This window comes from Fringilla coelebs (assembly GCF_963513975.1).
Source record: "Fringilla coelebs genome assembly, chromosome: 1".
Classification (NCBI taxonomy): domain Eukaryota; kingdom Metazoa; phylum Chordata; class Aves; order Passeriformes; family Fringillidae; genus Fringilla; species Fringilla coelebs.
The window spans coordinates 34,363,762-34,376,776 of record NC_140028.1 but is presented as its reverse complement, the minus strand read 5'-3'; the positions used below and the strand labels follow the sequence as shown (position 1 = coordinate 34,376,776).

Genomic DNA, 13,015 nt, shown 5'->3' with positions numbered 1-13,015 from the left:
TTCCCCCAGTTGCCCACTGAGGGTTTTCATAAAAGAAACTGTAGGCTGAAGCAGTAATAGCTGACTTATTGTTTTTCATATCCTTGGTGATTTCACATTCAAGAACCCCTTTTTCCAACTAACTGTCCATACACAGAATGTTTTGCAGCAATAACAAAATGCATGACTTAGAACAGATGCAATTGTCTTGGTGCTAGTTTGAACACAGAGAAGCCTTTGATCAATGCTTCTTCAATCTGCTGTGAATCCTCAGATTTTCAGGATTCAAACATGGTATGAAAGGCATTGCACCCTATTGTGAGTAAATATTGTATTATTGCTTTTCAAGCTGCAGTCTTTAAAAAGAAAAGATAAAAGCTGTGTAACAAAAGCTAGATTCCTTAAAATAGATGATCTTTTTTTGACTGAAGTATCATCACTATTCACAGCGAATTTTTAATTTGCTATTCCATAAATTAAGCTGCAGACAGAGAGCCAAGGTAACATGAAGTCTCCTTCATTTACTTGCTTTATGTGCTGCTGAGATTAAGACATTGCATTCAAATCTAAAGCACACAGCAAGATTTGGTGTTCTACAGTCAGCACCTTTTACACTGCAAACCATCCAGCAACAAGGGACTAAAACCACTATCATCAGGACTCAAATCAGAAGGCTACAATTGTTCTTTAAAAGCTAAACTCAGCATTTATCTTTTAACACCTAAACTCAGCCTTTTCTGACCACACTTCTGAAGACAGAACAGCTGGTGAGAAACACTAGACTCAAAAGCTTAGTCCATATTGTGGTGGGATGGATGTCAGTCTATATTTCTGCATTTTATTTTCCTTTCAAATAAAAATGCTGAATGAATTTATGATATTTACAGTTCATAAGAGATTACATGTTAAATTGTAAAAAAACCCTCTGAACAAACCAGTAAAGTTTTGAAGTTTAAAGTGCTCAGTGACAATTTAAATGCAGTCTGAGAACAATACACTTATCAAGGAGGCAGCCTCCAAAACCCAAAATTTCAAGAAGACATGTCTCCATCTCTCTTATGCAAGACATTTTTAGTACAATCCCAGTAGTACATAGACAATAACATGATCATTACATATTACAGTAACTAAACCAAAACTTTGATGAAGATATTCCTGTAAAGAACAAAGAGGGAACACTTGACACTATTCCCCAAAGAAGGTTAAATATAGGAGAAGCAGCTCAGTCCTTTATAGCATTTCCAAGCATTGGTATTATAGATCACAACCTCTTACACTGCAATCATCTTTGCAGCTATATAATACAAAGTAAACAGCCACACTTTGCTAGCTTGAACTATTTTTTTTCTCTTGGACATTTAGAATTTATGAAAGAACACAAAGACTAAAGAAAAACAAATATAAGTAGGATGCAAAACAAACAACAAAGTTTTCCTGTAGCACTTGCCAGTAATGACCATTTCTACCTGAAAAAGACCAGCACCTCAACAGCTAAGAGTAACATTTAGTTTCTTTTTTACTTTGACCCATACCTTGAAGTCAAAGCTTAGATTTTCAGTCTAAAACGTCAAGTAAATTATCTCTGGCATGGAAGTCATCCATCACTGACTGAGCTGAAGCCCATGGTCAAGAGGAATGTCTTGTTAGGTGACAGCCATCACATGCCACCCTGCAATGCCCAACAACACCAGGACAGCTGTGGGCATTGGCCCTTAGCTCAGTCATGGCTGGCACACTTGGACCTGTGTGCAAGTGGGGCCCCGCCAGGGACCCAGGGTGAGACAGAATCTCTCCAACAGGCACCTCAAAACCACTGCTCAGGGTCACCACACAACTGCAGAAATGCTTCTGTCATGGTAAGGGAGGAAATGGAAACTCATGATCAGGAGGAGGGCAGGGATGGTGAAAACAGGGCTTTTCAACAGCTGACTTATTTTCCACAGGCTGGTTTGCACATTTGATCATTTTTATCTGTCTTCTTGAAGCAAGAGAATCACAGAATCACAGACTAGCTCAGGTTGGAAGAGAGCTTTAAAGATCACTTAGTCACCCCTCCTGCTATGGGCAGGAACATCTTTCACTAGACCAAGCTGCTCAAAGCCCCAACCCATCTGGCTCTGAACACTTCCAGGGATGGTGTATCCACAACTTCTCTGGGCAGCCCGCTCCAGGGCCTCATTACCCCCACAATGAATAACTTCTTCTATAAGGAAAAAGTCCAATCTAATTCTATCCTCTTTCCACTCAAAACCACTGCGTCTTGTTCTGGCACTACAGGCCTCAATAAGAAGTCTCTCTCTGTCTCTCCTGTAAGCCCCTTTACACATTGAGAGGCTGCAATAAGGCATCCCCAGAGCCTTCTCCACTCCATGCTGAACAATCCCCTCTCTTAATTGCTTGATCCCAGTGTGGGCACAGTTATATGTCATAAAGTGTCTTCAGCTACTTATTCAATAAGTAATATTAATTACATTATAATGCTGCCTCCACAGAAGAATATTAATATTATTAAAATGCCTTAACTTATGTGTAGATAAGGTTTAAGCTAAATATTTTGCATGATACACAGCCCCAATAAAACAAGCAAACACTGGGAAGATTCCCACTTGATGGGTTGCTGGCCAATGATTGCTTTTCATCAGATACAGAAAAGAAACTGATGGTCTCCATCACCTAAAACCGCTTAAAATTTTTCACTGAATCAGTAGTTCTCTGGAGTCATGAAAGTAGGAAAGTCAACATAAACTGCATATTTAGACAGAAAGCCTTACAATGTACACAGGAAGATCAAAGACACTTTCAATGTATCACTCTCAGCTGTAGGCAGGGGAGACAACAAAGCAAATTCAGTAATAGTTGTTGTTTTGAGTTTTGGGGTTTTTTTTGTAAATGCTCTGCATAAGTTCCTTGACTTCAAGCCTGAAATTCTGTGACTGCTAATTCAGTTTTAAAATCCTATCAGACTGAAAATATAGTATATACACACAGTGATAGCCATGTACAATTCCTTCAAAAAGAAGATTCAAAAATTGGCATAAAATTTGAATAACTCATCTCAAATATGATTAATATAAAAATATAATTACAGTAAAATTGACCTAGAAAAATATTTGCAAAACAAAAACCAACAAACAAAACGCAAGTCTGCATATGCTCCCTTGCCTAAATATAATGATTTTACAAGATATTTATGCACATAACTTTGAACCTTTAAGTAGTTCCACTGACTTAACAGGGATTACTCATCTGCTTGAAGTTAGGCAGTTGCTTAAATACCTTGTGAAATATGAATCTAAATTCAGATCTGATAAATTCAAAGTAGCAGCAGCCAAAGCAACACCTCATTACAGCCTTAAGACTACGCTGCTTTCTTTTAGCAAGTGATTTTACTTGCATACTTGTGCTGGAGGCAACAATGCACTATCTGCTGGAGTGCCCCTGTGATTACACAGTACTGCTACAGGGAAGCAAAAACTGGTTTTGCTATCAAATGTGAAACCAGAAAAAGAAGATAAATATGATTAACAACAAGCTTTCTTTCAAAGTTCACACAGGTTTCCGTGCATGTCTCTCTTCATCAAGCACCTCTCCCTCTCCCAACACTATTCTACTTTCACATGGCGATTCATTCTGTCCAAGGTCTGTCTTTTAAGGCTATTCTGAAAATAAGGTCTGTTTCACATCTCAGAAGTGCACATTAACAGCTAGACTGGTAATTGCCACCCAATATCCCTTCCCTGAACCACTGAAAAGCTGATCTACAGATCATAAAACCTCTTTGGAAACTAGTGACACATGAAAACTGGACTTGGCAGGAAAATGGAAGTGACATAAAATCATACTTGAGGATACTTCACCACAGTAGATTATATCCCACTGTATGTGAATCTAAATAAGACAGGTGGATGCCATCCTAAAAAATTGCTACAGAAGACAGAAAGGCGTGGAGAATAGAAGGGGAGAAATAAGAGATAGAGACCTGGAGTTTAATAAAAGGAACTCAGGGGACTTGGAAAAAAAAAACCAAACAACCCCATGTCTTGCACTTTTGTCAGGACACATTCCTCAGCACTCCACCTGAAGAGGTCAGAGGAGACTTAGCGGCAGAAACTGCTGAAGAAGCTTAAGGTGATCTTCAGTATCCTCCAATCTACTGCATTGCTGATATTCAGGGGGGAGGCTAAAGCACAACTAGATAATGATGAAATGGAAATTCAAAAGTCTGAAGCAGGAGTTGTTCAAACAGTGAAATATGATAGATAGTCTCTGCTTTAAAAGATGAGTTATTTACCTGCTGAGACTGGAGCCAGCATGACAGATAAAAGAAGCTGCAAACTAAGGGCAAGGGTTTAATTTTTATAACCTGCTTTATATCCAAAAGAAGGAGAAAAAACAAACAAAAAAACCCCAAACAAAACAAAAAACACCCACAAAACCCTGAAATAAAACCCAGCAAAACAGAGACAAAGCAATCAAAAAAATAATGACAAAAACCCCACTACCATGATGAGGGGAGTCAGGCTGGTGACGAGAGTGAAGGAAAAGGACTGCTGTTGGCATAAAATCAAATGAGATTGATGTGAAACAGTTCAACTGATTGTCAGCTAAGGAAAAAGAAAATTCAGATTACTTTTATTTACTGTCAGAATTCTGTTGTCTTCAGATATCAGAAAACGTTTTAAGCAGTACTTATGTGACAGAAATTAGTATCTTAAATGCTGAAGTTGCTTCTTAAAATAAGATATGATCCTAAAATCAATCAGATACTATTTTACTAAGCATATTTCTTAAATACAATCAAATGGCTTTATAGCTCCTTGGACATCTGGCACATAAAGGAATGTTTATTCCCAATGGTCTTTACACTTGTCTAACACAAGTTTTCTGAATTAAGCATGTGCACATCAGAAATTACTTGTACACATTATGAACAAGTCTGTAACATACATGACCATTACCATTTTCAAGAAACTTAGCATGGACTGCAAACAACAGGAGAGCTTACACTTCAACGACCATGTAATGCAACTGTTCCAAATTACTATTATGTTGTAAATAAAAAACTGAATGAGTGTTTTCCAAAGTGCTTGAAATACAAGTCTCAAATCCCCAGTAGAGATATCCACTTAAGATTTACATGAATACAACTTCTGTTCCATCTTCATGCTATAATCACAATTTTTCATCTCCTCTGGACATTCACAAAATCTCCATCCAATCATTGTAAGATAGTATGATAAAAGTCCTCAGTAGAAAATTAATCTTTTGTAAAATAACTTGTCATCCCTTTCCCAAGTACTAAAACCATTTCAAAACCCAGATTAAAACTCCATGCAATGGTTACATCTTCCAAATATCTTGAATTCTTTTAACGAATTTAGCTTTACACATGGCATTTATAACTTGCCTTCAAATTGTAATAAACAGAATCTCTAACATACCACAACTTAGGAATCTTTGAACTATATACTGTGAGAAATGATAGAAAGATAACAGATAAAGTATTCCAAGTATATATTTGCATATAAAATAGATCAGCATAACATTGTACTAAATTATACAGTATTATTAAAGAAAAAAATCTATTACTTTTTTCAGCTACCGGCCCAGCTAGCTTGACATGGGAAACAAATATCAACCTGCATTTCACCCTTCCCTGTTCTCATTCCTAGAACCTAGAATAAAGTTTCCTTGACAAAGCTCAGTAGAAGCTATGAAACTTGTTTTCAGTGGTTTTTCAAGTATTTATAAGTGACTGTGCTTTTGTAAGTAATTAGACCTTCATGTGCAATTAGAATTTTTAGTATTTATTTCAACAAAACAACCTCTTTACTAAAACTTCGAAATAATAAAACTGTAAATTAAGGTCTCACTAATTTAATCTAATCTGCTTTGGAAGAAATGCAGAGCAGACCCACTGTATGGCCACTAAGCCATCTTAATTTGTCCATGTCAGTGTAGAATCACTGAAGAGTTTCAGGATTTCATTTAGTTTTGTCCTACAAGTATTCTGCATAACACTAAAAATCAACAAAGCAATGTAATAAAATACTATTTTTAACCTGAGTCTCATGGCACTTCATGCAAGTATAGCATTATTTTAATGACTTTTGTTTTAGAAATAGATAATGCAAGTTTTTGACTGTTGTCAAGGTGTTCTAACAGGTCTTTCCAGTTGAAGACCAATCAGAAAGATTTGGAACAACCTAAAAGTTAATACATTTAAATGATGAGCATATCCAAGTGCAGGATTCCCAAGGTGCAGTGACAAACTACCTGTAAAACATGAGAGAGCAATAGTAATAACCTCACTAGGTCTGCATCGTTTATGTCAGATTTTTTGTGGCACTCAACAGAAGTACAGGGATACTGTACTGTTTGTGCAACTTGGACACTTAATATATGTGAGACATTTTTGTTAAAGAAATGCCTGTTCCAAAATAATATTGCATTTTAGAGTATGCTGTCATTTGAATTTTTTTTAAAAGGAAAAGCCTTTTAAATTCTCTGTTACAACAAACAGAAGTAGCTTCTAAGTAGGAATAGGTATCAAACCTTTACCAGCTCAAAGGAATAATTTAAAATATTCTGATCTTTCTTCTGAGATGCTACTAATGACCACCTTGAAGGTCTCAGTGTTTTGCAGTGCCCTTAGAGGCTTAAAGTCAGTCTGTACCAGCTGTGAGTTTTATGTGGATACCCAGTTACCAGAACATCTAATTGTCCTCAACTAAAGAACCTTGTATAACAAATCAACATCAAAAAGAGCAATTTAGTGTCTTTATTGCTCAAGGGTTGCAAACTACTTCTACTTACTGAAATAAACAGTACTCACAGTAGTTTAGTCTGTCTCTTACTGTTTTTTGCAGTAAGATTTTATGACCTTAAAAAACTAACTGCACGTTCAGCTTTGGCACAATTCTGGCCCTTGATGACTTCAATAGTTTACTTATAACCTGGTCTGGTGAGTGTCAGTGTTTCATAACACCATGAAAACTATTTTTGTGATATTGGTCCTAAACAATAAAACCCTGGATTTGACAAAGTTGCCATGAGTTAGGGCCAGATTTTCAGACTAGACTTTCCAGAACTGCTGACAGAATTACCAAAGTGGTCTAGCAGATTTCCCTTTGTGGACTCACTTCCCAGGAAAACACAATTTTTTTTGTCCTTTTCCTTTTCTCAGGTAAAGATAAGGAGTATGTGTTGCTTGGTGACAGCAAAAAAAAAATCAGTTTGAGAAAAGGATGAAGAAAATAAGGGAAAAAGAGTATCTCAAAAGCCAGCAAGGCGCAAAACAATGATGGACATGGTGTCAGGTTAATAAGTATACTTCTAAGAAGGGGCATGGCAACATCACTAGAATATCCACTTTAAAAATCACAGCAACCTAACAGCAAAAAGAGGAGAACAAGCTGAGAAATAGAACACTCCCTAAGATTAATCAGTTAGAACTTTGGAGGCAATTGACAAAATCTGACTCCTTCCACTTTCCATTTAGCTTTGAACAGACTGATGTCTAAAACTGTAGATCTACTTATATAGGTATACATTTAGATAAATATGTATCTAAATTATGAAACACTCAGTCCCCACTTTTATAACTCTACACACACAGCATGGAAAAGGAAAAATTATTTCCCTACAGAGAAGTGAAAAAGTGAAAGATGCTTAAATTGTTTGAAAATCAAAGGAATCACTCTAAACACAGTTTACAAAGAGATAGAAATCTTCTACATTAAAAGAAAAATTATATGCACTCACTTTAAGAATTTGAATCTGCCCCAAACACCTGCAGTGTGCCTGCCTAGACAGACCTGTGCCACAAAACCCACTTCCAAAAAATTTAAAGTTGCTAAAAGATCTGGGTTTTCTCTTTGAATAGGAAATATATCAAAAGAAAAGAAATACAAAACTAATCTTCTAGACAAAGAACAGGAAGAAAACTGTCACGTTCTGTGGTTTACATTTATAACAGGACCCTATCTAGAGATTAGAATAGTTTCAAATCTATTGTAGTCGAGGATATGATGTCATCATTTAAAGGACGCAGATAATTTAGTCCACAATATCTATTCATACCAACAAAAGAAAGCAAAACGAGCATGCAGAACACTTGCATACCCCACTGTCCTGGACATTTCTCTTTTGCATGGATTCTTACTCATCCCTGTAAAAGTATGTGGTTTTTTTTCCCAAAGCCATCTGCTAGCTTAACTTGTGTGAAAGCTCAAGTGATTTCAATTTCATTAGATACACACATCAGACTGATCGATATTTTCTCTCTCTAAACAATTTTCAGTGAAGCTTATTTTAAAAATACTGAATATGGTACTTAACACATTCTATTCACATGACTTTACAGCATTATTCATTACTGATTCATGAAAAACATGGGAATTTGCTAAAGAAAAGCTGAAGAGACTATCAGGTTAGTCAAAAATAAAATAACAATTAAGACAAAATATTCAAAGCCAATTAATTAGTCTTCTTACCTTGTTCTTTTATCTGACGAATTTGCTTCACAGTTTCTTTCAAGATTGCACATTTGTCAGGTTTAAAGTTAAAGTTGTCAATATCATTAAAATTTGCAAAAATCAGCTCGGCAAGTTCTTCAATGTATTTATTCTCTTGCTCACGATTGCGTTTCTCAGTGCTTCTTTTAGGGCTGAAAGAGGAGTTTATAAAAATTCTGTTTTTAATGTCAGTTTACTTGCCTTCTGGCCAGCTCAGAGATAATTTTAAAAGGTTTAATAGTAGTTTAACAAAAACACCACTCTCACTAACAAAATATAACGTACAAGTTTCTCACACAGAAAGGTTTCCTCTGGAACAAGGAAAGGAGCATTAGAAAAGATGTTACTTATTTTTTTTCCAGCAGTCATGTTTTTGTTTCAAAAGAGGATTGGGATTAGAAATTGAAAACACAAGATTATTTGGGGGGGGAGGAGGGGGGTCAGGATTTGAATATTTACAAGTATCCCTCCCACACGGCATTGAGAATCCAAAGAGCATTATATAGTGATTGTGTATGAGAAAATAAAACTGCTTAAATAGTTACACTGAGCAACCCATACTCCCTGCCTCCTTGTGAATTTATGGCAGTCTTTAGAAAAGATGAATGAGTGGTTATGCTTTAAAATGCATTTGTGTTGGTAGCTGTAAAGCTGGAAAATATTTTTCAAGACCTAGATTATAATGTACAAGAGGTGGTAAAAAAAATCTCAGATTGACAAAATGAGTGACTGAAGACTTCTTGCAGTGAATGCCAAAAACCATTATTACATCTCTCCTAAATTGTCACCAAAATTCTGCATTTTGGCACAAAGCTGGATTCAAAAATAAACAAACAAACAACAATAAAAGAGAACAGTTCTCATCCCCACCCCAAACCCTCAACAACACGGAATTACTGCAATAAAATAGTTTGGCACTGACTCCTCTTTGCAAGAATGTTGTTTGTCATCTTCTAACTGAAAAACAGCAGCAAGTGTAACATTTTTTTAACTCCTTCTCTCAGTATTTCCAGAAATAAATGGTCTAACCTGGGTCCAACCTGATCGGGATCCTTGCGCTTTCTTGACTCTGCTCTGGATGGGTCAGAGGTATTTTCTCCCATTCCACTCATCTTGAACACATATCAGCAACTAAAAGGAAGAAAGTGCAAGAAAGGGTTATGGTGGAAAAGTCTTGAGTTCTCTGCTCATATTTACAAGTTTCTCATTCCATGCTCAACTAAGGTTTTCCTTGGCAAATCTATCATTTGAAACAGAGCTTGTTTAAAAGGCACCAATAAAAATACTGTGTTTATGACCCAACAAAATGCTACACAAAACTCCTTGAGAAGAAAATTTGTGGTGTGCAAGTAAAGAATATAATCTCTGATTGTTACTAGTTAGGTAAGAACTGATAAGTATATTTTGTGCCCGAGTTGCTGAATCTTCATGGCAAATTTGCAAGGTTGAATGATGAAAGACAAAGGAAAAACCATAGTGCCATACAACAAGAAAAACACAAAAGAACTGAAATACATGAAATAAAATGTGTCCCAGCTATGTGAAAAGGTAGCACATGCAGCTTTAGCTAAAAATCAGAAGATAATGCCTGCAAAAGTACAAGTACAAAACTATAGAAACAGAACATCTGTCAGCACTAGAAATTGCTGAGGAACTGATAAATATTTTGCACATATAATCTACCTCATAAGGAGAATAACTTGTCAAGCTAAGGTAGTAAAAAAACACAAGCTTATAATTTGTGCAATAAACAGCCTGTGGAAATCCTGCCCTGCTCCCAGCTCTTGGTGTCCCTATGCCCTGTAGAAGCACATGAAACTCAGATGACACATTTCTCAACAAGTACCAATATTCTGGAGGCAGAAATCACCAAAGGACATAGGGAGATGACGCAAATGATCAAAATTCATGGAAGATGGGGCAGTCCCAGCTCAGCATCTGTCTAGTTGCTGCCAGTTTTGTGAGGATGATGGCAGAGAGGTGTTGCTAGACATTTCAGAGAGCTCCTGTAGTGTTTGGGATTAACAGAAAAATAAGCATGAGGGGCCTGAAGGAGGTGAGTGCATCCAAGAGGTGATTCATACCATACTAAAATAAGAGCTGGAGCCTGTAATTGTATGACCACTTCATTTTGGCATAAAGTGGAAATCAGGTATCAAAACAAGGGAGTTCACCACCTCCTTCAAGCCCTTCATTTCTGTCCCACCAGTTCCTTTCCCTCTGCTGGCCTGGTCAGCCATGCACTGAACATAATAAAGGAATTGCTAGGGGTTAAAGACACAGTCCCCTTCCCTTTTTCTTTTTGACATTTTTTAAAATCTAGTTGCCAGCCTGTGTGTTGGTAATCAGATGCTCACACTGGAAATCTTGTTTTTCCCAATGAGCCAACTGAATGAAGATATTTCAGATACTGGCAGAAACAGCCCAAAGATTAAGGTCTTGAGCAGTTAATGCTGAGAAAGACTACTCACTGAAACCTGAGCAAGCAAACAATGAGTTGGAGCCATCTCAGATTCAGAACTGACCACCACCTAACATTTCCCTAAATTAAAAGAAAATAAAAATTTCTTTTTAATGAAAGCATTTTTCCACAGAATATTCTGAGTTGGAAGGGCCCCAGATGGATCACTGAGTCCAACTCTTAAGTGAATGGCCCATACTGGGACCAAACCCACATCCTTGGCGTTACTAACCCCATGCTCTGACCAACTGAGCTGCTCTCGGTATTTTTTTAACCAGTTTGAGCAGAGAGTGGAGTCATTTCCCTTCTTCTAGATACTGTTGAAGTTTCATGAGAAAGACTGAATCATGCCTGGAACATACAGCTTCCATCTGGTCTTTGACATGAATGGTACCAGACTGTATTTGAAAGATACCTGGATTATCTTTTTCTCTCCTGAGTCTATGCACATGCATATCTACACACACATACACACTGCTATTATTTTGAGAGGATCGCACTGTAAGCAGAGCAAGAAGGTTCCATGGCAGAGCAGACACAACTCTCCAAGGGAAGATGCACCAGCACAAGCCCCACCATTCTGTCCTGGCTGCAGAACCAGGGCACTGGCAGAGCCACGCCAGTGCCAGCCGCCCTGCGGAGCACGAGACATCAACTGCAGCCTCCAGAGTGCTCTGACACGCTGCTGCTGACACCCTGACCCTGAGCCCACTGCTCCCCTACAGCTCCCTGTCCTCACTGACTTCTAGCCCCAGCAGACACACAGATCTGAATTTATCCAAGCACAGGAGTAGCAATATACATTCCTAGATAAGGAGCTAAGCACTTCCTTGAACTATGCAATTCCAAAAGTATCACAAATAAGAGCTCCAAGGAAGGTGCAAGATACAATTAAGGAAACTGACAAAATTTAAACAGAAGCTTTGTCAGCGGAGAGCTGGAACTGTCCTTGCAGCTCTGCTTCTATGACTAAATTTTTCACTGACCAAGGCGAGAAAAAATCATCAGCATGATGAAAGCTGTACATTCCCTAGATCTGATCTCTGATCCAGACTCAGATGATGAGTTGTTCTTCTAAAGTTCAGAAGAACGATTAGGCTGGGGAATCCCTTAGTTTCTTATGCTTCCCAAGTAATACCTGAGAAATGTAAATCAGCTATTTTTCTTGAGAAAAGCAAGCATAACAATTCACAAATACTGTCAAACTGTCATCTTTTCACTCCCCTTCCCTGCCAAACAGTAAGGAGGTAAGCATTTATGGTGGACACCATCCTCCAAAACCCTCTCCTCCTCAAGAAATCATACAGAAACTGTTACTGACAGCTCTCCTACCTACTCTGTCAGACCTCCTTCAAAGGGAAGTTTTATTTTTGTGGGAACCAAAGTTTCACCAGCAGCTCCACCAATGCATAAATCAGTTCTTCTTACATTCACACTAATGCTATTCTGTAGGAAAACCACTAGGTCCACACTATCAGTCTTTGGAGGACATATTAAAATTTATTTCCCACCACAAACTTTAAACTTTATTCTTCTGTATTAAGGGGAACAAAAGTGGTATCATAATTACAAAACTAGCACCTTCTTCTCCCTTTCTAAACAAAGCAAATAGTACTAAACAAATAATATATGTATTTATTTTGTTTGCACTTACAGGCTATTACATCTTTTTTCTCAGTAGCATTATCAGTTTATTCTTAGAATGAGTTACCCATGTCTTTTTCACTCATCATAATTTCTTTCTGGAAATCTACCACCTACTAACATGTTTGCTTTCTGTTCTCCTTTATGTCTTAATTAAAAATCCTGTTCTATACCTCAAAGATTTTTATAAGCCATTTTCTTGTCTTGTAGGTGATTGTGCTCCAGAGCAGAATTTAAAATCCAGAGATGGGTGTTCTGGAAAGTGGAGAGCTAGACAGATGATATTGAAGCAATCTAAAAAATCTCAAAGGCTAAAATGAAAGTCACTCATCTGTACCTAGCACACAGTACTAAAAACATAAGGCTGTGCCCCCAAACCCTTGTGTCCCTAGGTATTTAGGGTCTGACTGGGATA

At 37.4% G+C, this 13,015-nt stretch overlaps 1 protein-coding gene across 1 annotated transcript in view; it reads right to left on the bottom strand.

The window, feature by feature from the left end:
- The window catches only part of NCOA2 (nuclear receptor coactivator 2), a 187,838-nt gene that overhangs the window by 64,776 nt on the left and 110,047 nt on the right, over positions 1–13,015 (bottom strand). The window contains exons 4-5 of the mRNA XM_084207355.1: positions 9,525–9,626; positions 8,475–8,647 (exon numbers count right to left, since the gene is read on the bottom strand). Of these exons, the coding sequence (XP_084063481.1) occupies positions 8,475–8,647; positions 9,525–9,607 (256 nt within the window). The 5' untranslated portion in view covers positions 9,608–9,626. The remainder of the gene's footprint in view (positions 1–8,474; positions 8,648–9,524; positions 9,627–13,015) is intronic.